At 34.2% G+C, this 18,580-nt stretch overlaps 1 protein-coding gene across 2 annotated transcripts in view; it reads right to left on the bottom strand.

Moving 5' to 3' along the window:
* Positions 1-18,580, bottom strand: part of LOC128993491 (5'-AMP-activated protein kinase subunit gamma-2-like) — a 326,963-nt gene that overhangs the window by 258,475 nt on the left and 49,908 nt on the right. The window contains exon 1 of one of the 2 annotated variants that reach the window (XM_054417434.1): positions 3,279-3,382. The exons of the other annotated variant lie outside the window; for it this stretch is intronic. Within the exon in view, the coding sequence (XP_054273409.1) occupies positions 3,279-3,320 (42 nt within the window). The 5' untranslated portion in view covers positions 3,321-3,382. Of the gene's footprint in view, positions 1-3,278; positions 3,383-18,580 lie in introns of those variants that run through there. 2 annotated transcript variants of the gene reach the window in all.

An 18,580-nucleotide genomic window follows, 5' to 3' on the forward strand; every position in this document is an offset into this window, starting at 1 on the left:
AATAAAGAAAATACACCAAATGATTCGCATTGGTGGAAATTAGTTTGCAAGTCGAAGACTTAACAAAGGCTTGGTTAAGCTACCCAAACCAACATGCTTCCAATTAGAACAGAGGCGAATGAATATAGATTTCCCATTCTCAGTGGTTACAACAAGTACATCTCTCGACCACATCCAAGTCAATTTGGTAATTAATCTCAAACCTGGTTTTACTCAAGAATAGTACTGTAGTGGAAGTTAATCCTGCTCAAATAACAAAACATTTACATACTTAGTGGGAATTGTAACCGTCCCAGGTTGTTTTAATGTAAACAAAGGAAAGGTACTGTACTAAATAATTAAAGGCTAATCCAAAGAATTTGTGACGTTTGTGTCCTTAAGTAGAACCCTCTTGAATATAAACTGAATATTCTTGCACGAAAAGCCATTTTATATCAAAGGTCACATAAAAAGTGTGTAATGTAGTAGTTTTACATTCAAACTGCATTAAATTTATATTTTACTAAAATATGCATCGGAACAGTTTATGTTTTATCTCCGCAATGATTAATTATTTAGTAAACAAGTTAGTTTTACAATTCATTTAACAGTTATTTGTAGCTGCATATCACAATAAATGGCTTAGGTTGAATTGTCTAAAGTATGCCTGTAAAATGATAAGGTTTCGCTAAGTCTTATCTAAAGAAAAGATAAACACTCATCCACAAACTTTGAAGTAGGATATTGGTGCATAAACATGAATAATTGAATTTATAATTATCATCAGCTGATTTGATTATGAATTCCAACGGTACTTCTTTGAGTTTTCGGCTCATATTACAATTAACTTAGTGGAATGTATACCAAAATAAAATCAAAATTTTACACTATAACAAAAACTAGATGAGGTCCTAAATTGAGAGTGATCCAAAAATGTCATCTTGCTGAGATATTAATGATGGTGTTAAGTTGATCACTCTGTAGAGTTACAAAACTAATCATCACTTTACAATAACTAAGTTAGCAATACACTTAGTTATGAACAGTGTTTAACTTTGGTTATTAACCTAATTTTGTCAATCACAGAGCTTTAGCAAGTGCAAATGACAGACTTTGACGTCCAAGGTATATGAATGACACAGAAAGTTTTGATTAAAGTGAGAAACTGAGCTAATTTGACGACAAGTTCGAAAAACCACTCGCTTAGATTAAGTAAAAGTTTAAATTTACGATGGTAATTTTTCTTAGAATACCAGATTAAAAGTGTTTCAGGTAGGTTGGGGAAAAGCGTAAAATTTTTAAGGAAAAACAAGGGGATTTGTAAACAGGAGTAAGACCTGTTTTGTAATTAATTCTAATAAAAGGTAGAAACCCCCTTCATTTTTACTTTCTTTCCCTTACATAGCATAAATATAGGTTCAAGTTTGAGTTTTGGGTAGAAATATCCATCAGAAACCAAAAAGTCGTTTTCGAAGTACAGTAAGTTAATGTCTGTGTATGTTCATAAGTTATTGCAGCATTTGTTATTTTTCCGATAAAATATCCTATTTACTTACACGTATTGCGCATAAACAAGCTAATGGGAGAAAGTATGTGTCAGATTACTGATAGATACTGTTATTACAATATGCATAATTTGCAGCTTACAACTATCTTATAAGGCCTACTTGTTTTGTTGCTTGGGGTATTCAACGCATTTCAAAAATTCTAAAACTCAAACAAATCCAATTAAATGGAGATACATGTGTAAATTTAAACCATGATTTAATGTTAAAAATTACAAGAAAGCGATTAAGGGGGATCGTTTGGGCACCTACAGTCATAGATTTAAGAGTAGGCCTTAATACATCAGAGAGGTGGTTTACTACATTTTATTGGAACTAACTAAAAAACCAGTAAAAAACAAGGGTTTGCAGCACAACTTATTTGGCAAATACCTTCCAAGAAATTTTTTTAAGTCAATTTAAACTTAACTTCATCTCAGCGAGTGGTTCCTCAAAATTGTCTTCGAATTAGCTCAGTTTCTCGCTTTGATCAAAACTTCCGATACCTTTGACGTTAAAGTCTGTTATTGGTTATTTGCCTGTGCTAAAGTTATATGATAGATTAAGGTATACCCTTTAATCTATGCTACAGTTTACGAAAACGCGCCATTAACAGAAAAAAAAAATACTGGAGCACTACAAACAATGCAACAAAACTGCGTAGTTCACAGTGGCGCGTTATATCTGTAAGAAATGTTTACAAACTGTTGTCCGGATTACGCCAAGTCCGTATTAACGGTATTCGGATTATTAAGGGTTTACAAAAATTCTCTGTTGATCTCGGAATTAATCAGGAATTACACAACACATATTCTAAGTCCACATCCAACAAAGATTAAACTAAAATTAAAGTCTTCAATAGTTTAATGTGTTAAAAATATATTTCATGAATGTTGAATCAATGGACTCTAGATGGATAGAATAAGAGTTTGGTTAAAAGCAGCGGGTTTAGAGTAAAGTGCTTGGATGAAAACTTCATCCACGGTTTTTTTTCTTCAAAGGATCTTATTTAAGAGGGTTAGCCAAAGCCTTGATGTCTCTTGAACATTAAATGTGATAATGTTTCATGTAACCAAAGTAAAAACACGCATTTCTAAAAAGGATCTTTCTTCCTTAAGAGGGTTACTTAGCCAAGCCTTGATGATGTCTCTTGTACCATTAATGTGATAATATTTTATGTATACTGTATTTTATTTATATGAATGGCTATCCAAAAGTAAAAACACGCAACAATGGATGTTCTCATTAATAATAATAAAATATTTATTAAATGTAAGACGCATTAACAATAAATTAAGCAGTTATTTTGTAATATTAGTTTTATCGTATTAAAATCAGAAGATGAGGGTGTTTCTTTTGGCACAATTACGACGAAAACAACGTTGATATGTTTTTTTAATTACAATTAATTTGGTTAATTAATGAAAAACTCGTGGTTTACTCGTATTGGTAAGGACAGTACAATTTAACAGAATGTGAGTTCACAAAAAACAAGTGTAAAGGTTTATTTGATAACACAACTTTGTATTCGTCATAAAGAAAATTAAAACGATAGGAAGAATTTATTAAAATATATACCATTGGTAGGGTCTATAACTGAATTACAAACAACAAAATTTGGCTTAGGCCTAGTTATTTTATAATTACTGTGCTGGCAAACACACTATATTAAAATTGTATTTTACAACCATTAAGTATGTGATTAAAATTTGACTAATTTTCCATAAAAATTACCCTCAAGCTAGCTATACTAACCTTTGTACTTGGGGAGAAAAATCCCCTTGCTCTAGACAGCATGTTATCCAAATAGTGTGTAATCACTCACAAAAAATGTTTGTCATCATTTGAGTGTACAATGAAAAGTTGGCCGTCGTAAGAAAACACGTTATAATTTATTGTACATCATTAGTGTCAAAAGCAAATAAAAATACTTTCCCTGATAAATAAAAAAACTAAAAATCAATTAGAAAACTTCACGTAACTTCTGTAACAAGTTTTTTTTCGAATTTTCACTAGTCACAATACATTTTCTTATTTAAATCAATCGAAATCCACCAAACAAAAATTAAAATACTTCTCAATTTAAACACTCATGAAAGAATATTTCAATCACTTATTAACCTGTCAAAAACCCGCACAACACAACTATTCGAGCACGACAAAACATTGAGGTTATCCAACCACTATCAGCATCGAGTGCTGAGATGTTGGCATGACTGCGTCGCAAGTAGTACTACCACCATAACAACACTAGACCCGCATGCCGAATACAGGGGTGGCGGTGGCGGTGGCAGCCATTCAATGAACGCCCAGGCTTACCAACCAATACTAATTTACTACACTGTCTTAATCCGGATAAATACCAAACATTACCAGCTGTAACGAGTGTTAAAATATGATTAAGTGCTTCAATGTACACAGTTTAGTTCATAATATTAGTGTGTCTAGTTTGGTTAGATAAATCCTGTTTTTCCTGGTTATACTTGCTGGAAAATTTGATCTCACATAAAATAATTAAGTTTCGTGTAAAAATAACTAATATTGTTTAGGAACTTTACGTAATATTCTAATACAAACGAGTCTTTCCTACAAATAACATTCTGTATTTGGTATACAAGTACTTAAAGTAATGAATAACCATTCTAATGTAAATAAATCTAATAAGCATGGAATGTCGGAAATAGATATTTAAACTATTGTTTAAAGGATTAATACTGAAGGAGTTAGATCTGGATTAAGAAAAAAATCACGATTACCCAAACTACACATAGCTTCATCACATGGATAGGAAGTTGTTTATTAAAATCATGGTTAATTAATTACGGTACTTGTTTTCGTTGTTGTTGATTATTGTGCTCGTATATTTGGGATTTACTAGAGAATATAGTTCATCAACGTAATTTAGCATTATTAAAATTATAAACATCCCAAATATATAACAAACAATATTTTTTTTATAAGATATTCAAACTTTTCCATCCAAAAAATGAAAAATATAAGTTAAAATCAGCCATCTGCTTTGATTAGTTAGGAGGATAATCCTACCTTAATAATCCCTACCTTAACCTTACCCCTGACCCAATTAGCACATCATTTCTACTAACAGTTATGGTCTTTTAACTATTTATTTCGTGTTTAATTCGGGTGAGCAAGAAAAAAAAACAAATACACCTCACAAATGTTTTAATAAACAGGTCAAAACGATCAAATTTGTGAACTAGGACATATTTGAGATAACAAATGCCTATCTACTAAGTTACGAATCGTGTTTATTTCTATAAAATTATGTGATTTTTTTGGAACGGTCAAAAAATACAAAATGAAATAGAATAATTGATGCATAAAAAAGTTATATATTTAGATTTAAAAATGTCTTGACGTATTTGGAACAAGAGCACGATTTATTCTGGAATAACTGCCAACTGTCCAGGATGAATGGGCATTGTAAGTTATTTATATGCTTTTAACTATAACTTAGCCCCAGAGTTCCTTAGGTACTTTTGCTGAAACACCTTATCCGACTTTAAATTTTAAACATTAAAATTTCTATCACAATTTAAGGACGAATCTTCACACAATCTGTCAAAAAATTGATATATTCTAACTTTACTGTGGTTTACTAAGAAAATTATAGTCTCATTTTTAATGGTGATTTTAGTGACGCATGTGTGTAGAATTGAGTGGAATATTTTTTTTAGGTTTTGTTGTGAATTGAAAACAGCTGTTTCTTTAGACAGAGCCATTAATTAAGAGTCCAGCAATGGTTAAATTCATTCATAGATATCGTTGCATTGTGGATAGTTAAAATATATTCAATACTGTATATCGAATTCATACAAAGAAAAAATATAATGTTAACATAACAATATCGATATCTTATTAAATCACACACAGTTGCATTTCTCCCGATTTTCCTTCTTACAATTCAATTCAAGAAACATTTCCATCCCACCAAGAATATCCTCAGATAACGATATGGTCGCTTCAATGTAAACATTTCTGTCAAACGTTGCCTAGCAACCAGCTACTGACAGTATAAACATACAGCCGCGACTTAGTTGATGTACTAATACCATTAGATTCCATGAACAACCCATTTACCTACTGTTGCAATTTGTTAACTATTATGCTATCATACGGGATCTCTAATTTATAGGGTTGCTCCAAATGTCTTTTATCATTTTGAAACCTTGTAACTATTTGCAACAGCTGTTTTCATTGTTGGACATGTTGGTTAGAAATGCGTTAACTCAAGAATACATCGCACAACTTTCTGTATAATAATACAATCATCACATTGCCGTACTAATTGACTCTTATAATAGTATTTTTTTTTTCGATACTATGTGTAACTATTGACTTTGAACAGTGAGACTAGACTCTTCATATTGTAAAGTTTGAAGAACGTTTCATGCTGGATTCCATGACTTTTGAGTGCACTAAAGAGTACCAAATGTTTCTTAACGGATTTAAATTTCATGGCGGATAAAATAAGCTATTTCCAACCAAGTGGCTGTTAAAATTCAAAATCACAACTACACAGAAAATAATCCATTGTATTTACAACGTCTTGGCTGTTCATTCACCCTCCCCATTAAATTTAAATCGAACTAAACATAATGCTCTTATTAGGGGGCTAAATACTAGGGACTAAATATAAGGGTGGTCATTATTAATTTAATATACCCTACCCAATTAACATGCAGTATGATTATAATGTTCCACAAATAAATATGTTGGCCACAATTAGTTCAAATAAAACTCAAAAAGTGCATGCAACTTGGGAAACTCAAATCTATAGAAGCAATAAATGCAAGGTTATCGGTTTTAGCACAGTTTGACCTACTTCGAGTTATTGTGCACTTGACTTGAAACACCAAGCCTAACAATGAAGCACAGAGGGCTACATTGTGGCTGGAATATCGACTGAATCCCGACCAATACCTTACATAACACACAATGTGTACTTGAAACCCCCAGTTCCTATCGGTATTGATAACCAACAACTAGAACAACATATTTTTCTTTGTCACTTTTTAAAAGAGGTTTGCGACCTCTTGCATTTTCCCGTTTACATAGGCTAATGACCTGTGCGTGGAACGTATCCAGCAAAGCAAGGGGTGAGCCGGTATGGATTGTACTTATTAGGCAGATTAATGTGAAAAGTAGTTCAGATATACATACATGTATTCGCCTAGTCTCAGCTAACCTAATTATACGTCTGATCCAATTAATACATATCAGCGAACAATTATCACAGTACAAAAAATAACAAACATAAAACTTGATTTCAACACCAACATGTTGGTTTGAACAAATATTTGAAATTAGCACTAAAATACACAAAATTACACAAAAGCTACACAAGAATATAATCGCAAAATGAGAAATAACAGGGGAAAGATCACATCCAGTGGAAAATGTAGAAGTTGTCAACTATCAATATTATCAATCATTGTGATGGGGACGCCCCAAGTGCATATTATAACCCAAATATATGAGTGGTGAAGATATATGAATTGGTGAAATATATGAATGGTGTAAGATGATCTGTGTAGCTTTGTTACTGACTAAAATCAGCTGTCATTCGCCAATCCTTTTTATTTAAAGCCCAATAATCAGGGACAGCTGGGTCCAGTTTCGGATCATCAAAAAGCTACAAACTTTTCTCAGGATCGAACCGGCTACCTTTTGACTGTCAGGCGAGCACTATGGTCACCTGAACTGTGTGATGCGCAGTAGAGGTAGCAAGATAGCACGGAAGAAGGTATACTACGCAACAACCATCAGCATGCTGAGTCGACGCGTTCCCACAGGAGTGCTGCGTATCTCATCTCAGCACAACTTGGCAACTTGACTGTTGTTGTAACCAAGTTGAAAACATTTGCCAAAGTGTGTAAGTAGCTGCAAACTTGCGTCGTTCAAGAAGGTTCCTTTGGTCGTATATTGCCGTCGTTATTTGCTATCAAAAGTTTGTAAATTTAGAAAAATACATTTTTTTCTCGTGTTTTTTGTTCTTTTTGACAAGTTGCCACTTAAACTATGCACCCAAAAAATAAATGCTGGGCATAGGGTTGTAGAAAATTAAATTCCCTTCAATAATATATATGACTTTACTAGTTTACCTCCTTCCGTTCAGATTTTAAAGCAAATTAACCGTCAGTATAAAAAAGATTTAATTTAATTAAAATTTAAGAAAATTAAAATATAGTGTTGAGCAACGAATTTGAAGTCTTGCTACAGCTGTTGACTACTTAATATTTCAATTTATCACCTTACACAGTCAACTAATTGGTTGGAACATTCACTATCAAGTAGCTAAGGTGAGTGATGGGCGTCTTAAAATAGCACAGATACGCTATAGAAAATATATACTTGTGGGCTGCGTAACCAGCATCCTCAGACTTGGTGATCTACCTAGACTATTGTAATGAGAAAATATGGTGTTATAACCATGTTAATGCATATAAGAGTGTCTATATGACACTGGAAACCAATCACAACCATAAAATTGAAACCAAGACAATTGACATATTTAAGTAGGAATTAACATAAAACATTACATTTGTGAGTAGCCTTAGCCTACTATTGAGTCAATTCAGCCTTGCTATCTTAGTTTGGAAAGGACTACCATCCTCATAATCGTTTTTATCCTCTTATTCTCTAAGAAAGAAGGTAAGGGACATCTTTTTCTCACACCATAAACTATCTTAACAAGGATTAGATGATATTTTGAATGAGATTCTACTGGATGTGACAACAAATCTTCAGCATTTGAGAAAAGCAAGGTTGCTTATGCGAAGTTGTATCTGAATTCCCCAGTGGCCCAAAATGCATCATCGGTCTTTCACGCCCCCTCTCCAACACCACCCAAATACAAAAGGTGGGGAAAATGTACATCTTGATTTGATATGGGCTCTAGCGAGAGAGGTATCCCTCAACTTCAATCTATATAGGTACAAGTCAATTTTTAAATCGATGGTCTCCATAAAGCCTAATATCTCTTGTCTTCCTCCGACTGATGGTGCTTCAAAACATCGTTTCCTATCATGTACATTCCAAAAGGTTCAGCTGTGGCTGGGAAATAACCTGCCTTCTCTTATGTAAGAGTGGAAAAGAATAATAAAAACTCTGTAGTAGCAGAGAACACTAAGCATGAAACTTCACTGAAGGATATTCTCAAAATTGTTTTCTGCCTATGCACATAAAACTGTACTCGTGCAAAATCAGGTAGCAAAAAAGCAAGCCTAAAATAAGTATGCCAAAATGTTGTTCCTGGGAAAGATGACTAAGAATATGAAAAAAAAAAACAGTATACCTATTATAGGTCCGATGGAGAAAAAAAGGATAAAAATGATGAGGATGGTAGTCCTTATTAAACTAAGATAGCAAGGGATAGAATATTAGGCTACTTACTGGTAATGTGTTATATTAATTCACTTAAATATGTAATTTATCTTTGTTTAAATTTAATGGTTGTGATTGTTTCCAGTGTCATATAGACACTCTTATATGCATTAACATGGTTATAACACCATATTTTCTCATAACAATAGTCTACTAGCTAGATCATCAAGTCTGAGGAAGCTGGTTACGCAGCCCACCAGTATATATTTTCTATAGCGTATCTGTGCTATTTTTAGACGCCCATCACTCACCTTAGCTACTTGATAGTGAATGTTCCAACCAATTTAGTTGACTGTGTAAGGTGATAAATTGAAATATTAAGTAGTCAACAGCTGTTGCAAGACTTCAAATTCCTTGCTCAACACTAGATTTTAATTTTCTTAAATTTTAATTCAATTTAATTTTTTTTATACTGACGGTTAATTTGCTTTAAAATCTGAACGGAAGGTGGTAAACTAGTAAAGTCATATATATTATTGAAGGGAATTTAATTTTCTACAACCCTATGCCCAGCATTTATTTTTTGGGTGCATAGTTTAAATGGCAACTTGTCAAAAAGAACAAAAAACACGAGAAAAAAATGTATTTTTCTAAATTTACAAACTTTTGATAGCAAATAACGCGAAAACCATACAAGGTATCGAAAAATAGTAAATTACAAACTTGCTGGAAATTTAATAAGCTTTCATCTTGTACATAAGCATAATTTCGCTTGGACGCATGGTTTCCGAGATATCAGCAAAAAACCGAAAAATGGTACCTTCAAGCCCCCCCCCTCCCCCACAGCACAAGAGCTAGAGGCGGGGACTTTTGGTATGTTAACCTCCTAACTATACTAAACAAAGTTACGAAGTCAGAAATTGTGTTCCAAACATTTCCCTCTATACCCTTTTGTTGCCTGGACTAATAATAATATCGATATCTTATTAAATCACACACAGTTGCATTTCTCCCGATTTTCCTTCTTACAATTCAATTCAAGAAACATTTCCATCCCACCAAGAATATCCTCAGATAACGATATGGTCGCTTCAATGTAAACATTTCTGTCAAACGTTGCCTAGCAACCAGCTACTGACAGTATAAACATACAGCCGCGACTTAGTTGATGTACTAATACCATTAGATTCCATGAACAACCCATTTACCTACTGTTGCAATTTGTTAACTATTATGCTATCATACGGGATCTCTAATTTATAGGGTTGCTCCAAATGTCTTTTATCATTTTGAAACCTTGTAACTATTTGCAACAGCTGTTTTCATTGTTGGACATGTTGGTTAGAAATGCGTTAACTCAAGAATACATCGCACAACTTTCTGTATAATAATACAATCATCACATTGCCGTACTAATTGACTCTTATAATAGTATTTTTTTTTCGATACTATGTGTAACTATTGACTTTGAACAGTGAGACTAGACTCTTCATATTGTAAAGTTTGAAGAACGTTTCATGCTGGATTCCATGACTTTTGAGTGCACTAAAGAGTACCAAATGTTTCTTAACGGATTTAAATTTCATGGCGGATAAAATAAGCTATTTCCAACCAAGTGGCTGTTAAAATTCAAAATCACAACTACACAGAAAATAATCCATTGTATTTACAACGTCTTGGCTGTTCATTTACCCTCCCCATTAAATTTAAATCGAACTAAACATAATGCTCTTATTAGGGGGCTAAATACTAGGGACTAAATATAAGGGTGGTCATTATTAATTTAATATACCCTACCCAATTAACATGCAGTATGATTATAATGTTCCACAAATAAATATGTTGGCCACAATTAGTTCAAATAAAACTCAAAAAGTGCATGCAACTTGGGAAACTCAAATCTATAGAAGCAATAAATGCAAGGTTATCGGTTTTAGCACAGTTTGACCTACTTCGAGTTATTGTGCACTTGACTTGAAACACCAAGCCTAACAATGAAGCACAGAGGGCTACATTGTGGCTGGAATATCGACTGAATCCCGACCAATACCTTACATAACACACAATGTGTACTTGAAACCCCCAGTTGGCCTATCTGTATTGATAACCAACAACTAGAACAACATATTTTTCTTTGTCACTTTTTAAAAGAGGTTTGCGACCTCTTGCATTTTCCCGTTTACATAGGCTAATGACCTGTGCGTGGAACGTATCCAGCAAAGCAAGGGGTGAGCCGGTATGGATTGTACTTATTAGGCAGATTAATGTGAAAAGTAGTTCAGATATACATACATGTATTCGCCTAGTCTCAGCTAACCTAATTATACGTCTGATCCAATTAATACATATCAGCGAACAATTATCACAGTACAAAAAATAACAAACATAAAACTTGATTTCAACACCAACATGTTGGTTTGAACAAATATTTGAAATTAGCACTAAAATACACAAAATTACACAAAAGCTACACAAGAATATAATCGCAAAATGAGAAATAACAGGGGAAAGATCACATCCAGTGGAAAATGTAGAAGTTGTCAACTATCAATATTATCAATCATTGTGATGGGGACGCCCCAAGTGCATATTATAACCCAAATATATGAGTGGTGAAGATATATGAATTGGTGAAATATATGAATGGTGTAAGATGATCTGTGTAGCTTTGTTACTGACTAAAATCAGCTGTCATTCGCCAATCCTTTTTATTTAAAGCCCAATAATCAGGGACAGCTGGGTCCAGTTTCGGATCATCAAAAAGCTACAAACTTTTCTCAGGATCGAACCGGCTACCTTTTGACTGTCAGGCGAGCACTATGGTCACCTGAACTGTGTGATGCGCAGTAGAGGTAGCAAGATAGCACGGAAGAAGGTATACTACGCAACAACCATCAGCATGCTGAGTCGACGCGTTCCCACAGGAGTGCTGCGTATCTCATCTCAGCACAACTTGGCAACTTGACTGTTGTTGTAACCAAGTTGAAAACATTTGCCAAAGTGTGTAAGTAGCTGCAAACTTGCGTCGTTCAAGAAGGTTCCTTTGGTCGTATATGTTAGTATTTACTTAGGGAAAATGGATCCATGGGAAAATTGAAACCATGATTTTGCAAAGTGATTTTGGTTGAATGATTTTAGGGAATTTTAGAAACCTAGGGAAATTGGTATTTTTTAGTATTTTTTAATGGTTACAGTAGTAAAGTTTTCTATAATACATTTGCAAGAGCATGGAATCATCTACAACCTCTTTAGTTTGAGTCACTTGGACCCATGACAGAGTTATTTCGTTTTCCGAATGGATGGTAAATATTGGCCAAGATAAACTTCAGATGACTATGGAAATTTAATATTGCCCTAGTGTCAACACATTATTTTATTTGTGTTGATCAATCACACATGGTAGTGAAGTTCCGTGGCTGAAGGAGAATTTGGGACATCGATCCTGGAGTTCTGGGTTCAATTCCCAATTATCAAAAAAATTGAAATTTTTTAGAGTAACAAATTAAAAATACATATTCCAAATTATTATTTCGAGCTTGTTTGATATATTTTTGAAAAAGCTCAACTAACACGCCAAAATAAATATTTTCAAACTCCACACACTGTTAACATTTAGGTGGTTAAAATAGTTACAATTACGGGTCTATAATTTACATCATTAAAGGCTCCAATACTATTTGTAGCCTGAAAGCTCCTTAAACAATTACCAAGCTTAACACATTTACAACATCTATCTCCAGAATAGATTTATTTAGCTTGTATCTCAACGCCTTGGAGCTAAACAAGCAAATCTGATAGTCACGGCATGTAAGACGATACAATCGAGAACGTTGTAATTACGGTGTTTGTGAATAAAGTGTTGTTGAGCCTTCACGTATTATTTATAAGTAATAAAATAATATCCAGGCAAAATCTTAAAAGAAAAACTTAGTTTGTTTTTAAATCACAAAAAAGAGGTTTATACAATCCTTCCATACAAATTTAAAAATTAATACCCCCGCCACACCAAACCTGCAGACTAAGCAAATTTCCATTTACCCGGCTGGATTTCTATTAAAATATTCCCTAAAAATTGTCGGACTTATTTCCTATTTAAATAACATTAATTTTAGTGAGTTCTTAGGTTTGCTGCTACAGGGAAGATATTGAGGTGTGTGTTTTTTTATTGAAATGTCGATAGCTTAGTATGAAATAAGCAAAATTACCAACTTTGATTAAAATATATCCATAAACGAGCAAACCACAACAGTTTATTTATTCTCCATAAGAATAACATAGTAATTTTAAATTTAAGGTTTAAAATTATCTCCATAACCATTAGGCATACAACAACGCTTCAATATAGCCTACAACATTATTTCTTCTTTTAAGCTCTACAAGTTGGTCTGGAAAGAAATTGTGATTTTTTTAAGAGTTAAAAATTTAAAAAAACCCCCGATTTTTACCCCATAAACCCCCGTTTTCATAGTCCAATCCGTGCTCTGTGGTCCAATCATGCTGATTCGCGAACTCGTTCGAATAAAAGTAGGTTTTCACGTTTATACAAAATTTCGTCAAAATCGCATTATTTTTGCTCGAGTTATCGCACTAACGGGCAGACACATAAATATATATTTGAACGGAGTGTTACTGGCCTCTGGAGACCTCAAAACGAAAAAGTAAATCGGTCCTGGGCCTATGTCTTACCATGAGACCTGGTAGTAGCTTATTCCCTATATAGGAAATTCACTAATAAAATGGAATACAGTTAAATATGTAAACTGAGATTTATAAAGCTTCATAAGTCTATATAAAGCTGAAACATGAAGCCGACGTTTACATTGATTAATGCGACTCACGTTCGCTAAGATTGTACCTATGTGCTTGCCAAGAGATGTGCTTGATAAATTTCACTTGGGATTTGACTAGGATACGACAAGAAATAAGAGCATTAAAACTTACTAGCACTATAAGCACTATTTGCAGTGCCGCAGCAAACCTGCAAACTAAGCGAATTTCCATACCTGGTTGAAAACTTCATCTGAATTGGACGAATTTTGCTCGAGTTTTGGGCTACAGGTGTTTTTGGCCTCTGGGACATCAAAATGAAAAGTAAATTGATCCTGGGTCCAAGTCACCTACGGTTATAGCTTATTCCCTATATTGAACAAAAACGTACACACTAGTCTTTTCAACATAAAATTTCACCACTTGCTGATATGACTCATCAAGTCTCCGAATCAAATAAATTAGCAATAAAAACCCACTCGAATGCATACGTGTTAGCAGACTGTTAATTCGACATAAAGCTGGTAAAGACTTAAGCAAAACAAATTTTCCAAAAAGTAGAACTTAGCGTCTTGTAGTGTATTTTGTCAGCGGCGAGACGCCGACGGTTCAATGACTGCTGTGTCTGCAATATTTTGGTCTGTAAACTCAGTAAATGCGGAGGTGTATGTTATTCGCTGACAAGTTCAGTCTAATACGATGAAACGGAGTGGAAAGGAAAATGGCCGACATTGCGTCATTGACTTTGGATACAAATAGTCAAATTTGTGTGCTTAAGAGGGTCATAAAGAACGTTTACACTTAGGGCCACTGAACGTCTTATTTTTCTCTCTTTTTATGGTCTTTACAGTGTACGATTTGATTTTTCAATTTAATACTGCAGGACAAGCAATAGCTAACAAATAAATTGTAAAATAACTAAGTTTCAAACGTAACACAGAATAATAAGTAAACAACGGAATCGTTCCCTTATCAGAAACGTTTAAATTTATTGTCTCTAGCTTAATAATATAGCTAAGTATAATCTGTTATGAATATGAAGCATGCTTAATCTATGGTCACTTCAAAGTCTACAGTCTATGGTTGTTCAGTGTTCATTAAATGCAGGTCAGCTGATCAGTGTGAGGAAGAGAGGTCTAAATTGCACAATCAGGCCAAAAACGAAAAATATAAATTAAAAATTTAAACATTACTTTTTCCAAATGCATTTCTTCCTCATACCATCTCACTTCGCATCCAATGTAAAAATTTGAAGCCAAAAAACGTTATGTAATCTGTTGAGATGGTCTACCAACTAATGAAAAAATTCTGTGTCAAGTGATAAATCAATCAGCTGTTGGCATGGATTTAAATTAATATCTAACCCAATACACTAGTGCCCTGTAGTGAGATTGTCATGTACTTCATCTATTTTCTTGGCTTCATATTTTTACATTGGATGGGAAGCATCTTACTCATTATATCGTTTAGTGTAGCACCGGTAGTTTTTCTCTCCTCCTATTTTGCCTTGTTTAATTCACTCTTTCTTTTGTTCATGTTCATTTTACACCTTTAATTTTGTTGTAAATTGTGTGAACCTTTTGACATTGAAAATATATTCTCGACCGAACTACTTTACCATCAAAACCAAATCAAACGTATGGCCATATACCTATCTTCTCCAATCCAAGACTCTCCCAGAACTACAATTGTATGTAGTAATATGACTATTCAGTGTCAAAATTATCAAAAGTCAATTCTATTTTTTACAAAAATTGAATTCGTTACCCAATTACATAAATTTATTATTATTATTATTAATTTGATCAAGGATAGTCAAGCCTGGTTTCTAACTATAAAAAAATCGCTTTCTATCGGGATCGATCCAGTAACCTTATAATCACAAGGCGAGCACTAAATCCACTCAACTACCCAGCTATTGTATTTAATAACGGTCTTGTTTACACATCCAGATTTATTTAGATTCACATGAAATAACTACCTGTTCAAATAAAAGTCAAACAAATGAATGTTTATTCTCTGCAACAAAAACATGTTGTTAAACGTCCATACTGCCTGGAGGATTACCACGTTTCAACTCGCGAACAATTTAATTAACTACGACGCAGTTAAGGCTTTAACAAACACAAATACAACCGACCTACTTTCAATCAACCGGAGAAAAGTTTAAATTGAATCCAATACAGTTTTATTGACACAACTATGTTTCCAACGCAGTTTCATATTGCTCTTAGAAATGCATTATTTGTTTGGATGGTTCGCATCCGAATTGCAAAAGTTTAAGCTTAGGGAAAGGAAAATTCAACCAATACGACTTCAAAAAACTTACTAAAGCATGACTTGTACATTTGTGTGTTGTTCTGAATGGACATTACATTAAAAAAATAAATATTGTCCCACAGATTTTTGTTAATAGAGTTTTACGATTCATTTAAAAACTATAAGGTAGTTCTTATGAAGGTTCTTTTCACCTTAAAGGTCGTATTACAAATTAGATGAACCTTCAGCTCATGAATGGATTCGAACTATTGGGTCGCGCCATCTGATACATCTTGGTGATTGGACTGATTTGAACTAAAATCCCCAAACCAGTGTTACGACTAGATTTTCAGTGCTCTGTTACGCAAAATATCACATTTATGCACTATCAATACTAAGTAATGATCGGATTTAAGTGTTGATCATTTCAACACGAGCTTAAGGGTGGGTAAATGGAATCACAACCGTACTAAACACTAGATCCTATAGTGGTCGAGTTTATACACCCATTACTAATCCGATTGTGAATGTATCAAATATCAATTGCGTATGTCTCATCGATATATGACACCGTCCAAATTAATTAAACATATACTAGTGTGGCCATTGAATACTTATTTGTTTTGGCATTATTAGAATAATCAGGCATTAAAATGTCATGAAGATCAAATTGATGAATTGTGTAGTCAAATTCAGTCAAATGTTATGTAAATTAAAAGCTATCTCTAATCTGTAACTTCAGAGAGATCAACCTGGTCTAGAGGTAGATACGGGACTTCGGTCCCCGAGGTCCCGGGTTCAAATCGGTTCAATCACCGATGGATTTTACCAATGATGATTACACGACAATCTAGGCCTTGTCTAAAGCAATGTGAGGAATGTTTCGGGCTAGAGTCCTGGATGTGAAGGTGGAAGCTTGTCAAATAATTCAATGAAATCCACCACCTCAGGGAGCCAGTGCAACTAGCATACATTGGTTTTGGTGGAATTTTAAACAAGGTCCTCATTATAGAAGTTGCGTGATTAAATTACAAAACCAACCACATTGCAAACTCCCTACTAGTCTTTAACAGAAACACTCATCAACGACAAAATTCTAAATAAAATTGTTTAACCAAAGATATTTACTGAGAATCGTTAACAAAAAGATATTAAGAGCGCCCAACAACATACAATGTCGCCGCAAAGCTTACCAAGATAATAGTGCAAGTTCCAATTTGTAACGGCTGCAGAGCGAAGAGGGGCCGCAAAGCTTTACCGCATAGGGGCAGTGAATCACCCGTTACGCAAGTGATCCCTTAACGCTTTCTTTGTAAAAATGTACCAGCTGATCTCGCAAGCAGACCGCGTAGAACAAATCAGCTGATCTACTGCCGTATCACGTATCAGCTGGAATTCATTCCATTACTTGAGTGGCCGCTCCTAGCGATAAGTTACGGCATCAAGTGCTTGGGATGGATAGGTACTCATAAACTGAGAATTTTGTTGAATTATGTAATAAGGAAAAAACTGCTTCAATAATTCGCAAAACGAAAAAAATGTAGTTCACCACTAATTGAGCTAAATTTATGTTAGGCCAATTTTGCAATGTTGTAGAAAATTATGTGTTAGGTCAATTTTAATATTCGAATTGTTAAAGATTGTTTATTTGATAACATAAACAACCACGAAAACGGTGAATAACAGCTACAGCACAGCCACTGAGACGGTAAAACATTGCTCTTTAATCTCTTTCATCAGTGGAATTTGCATTCGGTGAATGAAAAAGTAGGGAGGTTTATCTAAGGCAAAATGGGTGGACTGTTGGCAATGGGTGTGGCTGGTCGATTTGCTTGAAGTACGGGACATCAATCTGGAGGGACCCGGGTTCAAATACTGCCAATCACAAATGGATGTTAGCTTTGTTACCGTAGTAAGTCCTACATACATACATGTAACTTTAGTTGCCTTAGTTACCAATGCATTTGATTTGGATCTGAATTTTTGTTGCATACAGATAGCAAAATTTCTTAAGGTTGAGTTTGATTTATCTAAATTATTAACCATGGATTTTAACTACATTCTATCTGTGGCTGGGGCGTTTGCCTTTCAAGGCTTCAAGGCGATGCTTCTTCCCCCAAAATTTGACGTCAAAAAAGAAAGGAAAATGTGACATGCATGTACCAACAACTTGATTATTTGATGGATCCTGCTAGAAATCATCAGCAATCCTGGACTCTGAGAAGGATCTTTTTCCAAGAAGAACACCATTCTATTGAAGATTTCTTTCATCAGTTTCCTTGGAAGATCCACAAGTGTTCTTTTATCACGGAGGAAACAACCTGATTCGATCACTGAACATTTCCCCAGAGCACTATGTTGATATCCTTCATCAACTCCTAAGACCAACTGTAAAGTCTTCTTCCATGATAGAGCAAACATCCAGGATTCGATTAGAGGAATATGCCACAACCTCTAATCACATAATCTTAACATCCTGGATTCCATACCAAGAAATCAACGTGAAGAAGCCACGCAGAAGAAGATGAAGTCTGAGGTCTACAAACTTCTCAAGTAAGTTATCAGAAGAGGAGTCACAAGGCAAGATGCAATCTGGTCAGGAAAGTCAAACAGTGCACAGCGATGCCTTGTTTTCAACTGTGACCTCCCTTTTATGACTACTAATTAAGACGTCTCGAATATTA

Source organism: Macrosteles quadrilineatus, unplaced genomic scaffold (assembly GCF_028750875.1).
Source record: "Macrosteles quadrilineatus isolate MER2022 unplaced genomic scaffold, UCM_ALF_1.0 Scaffold_4__1_contigs__length_99947679, whole genome shotgun sequence".
Lineage (NCBI taxonomy): Eukaryota > Metazoa > Arthropoda > Insecta > Hemiptera > Cicadellidae > Macrosteles > Macrosteles quadrilineatus.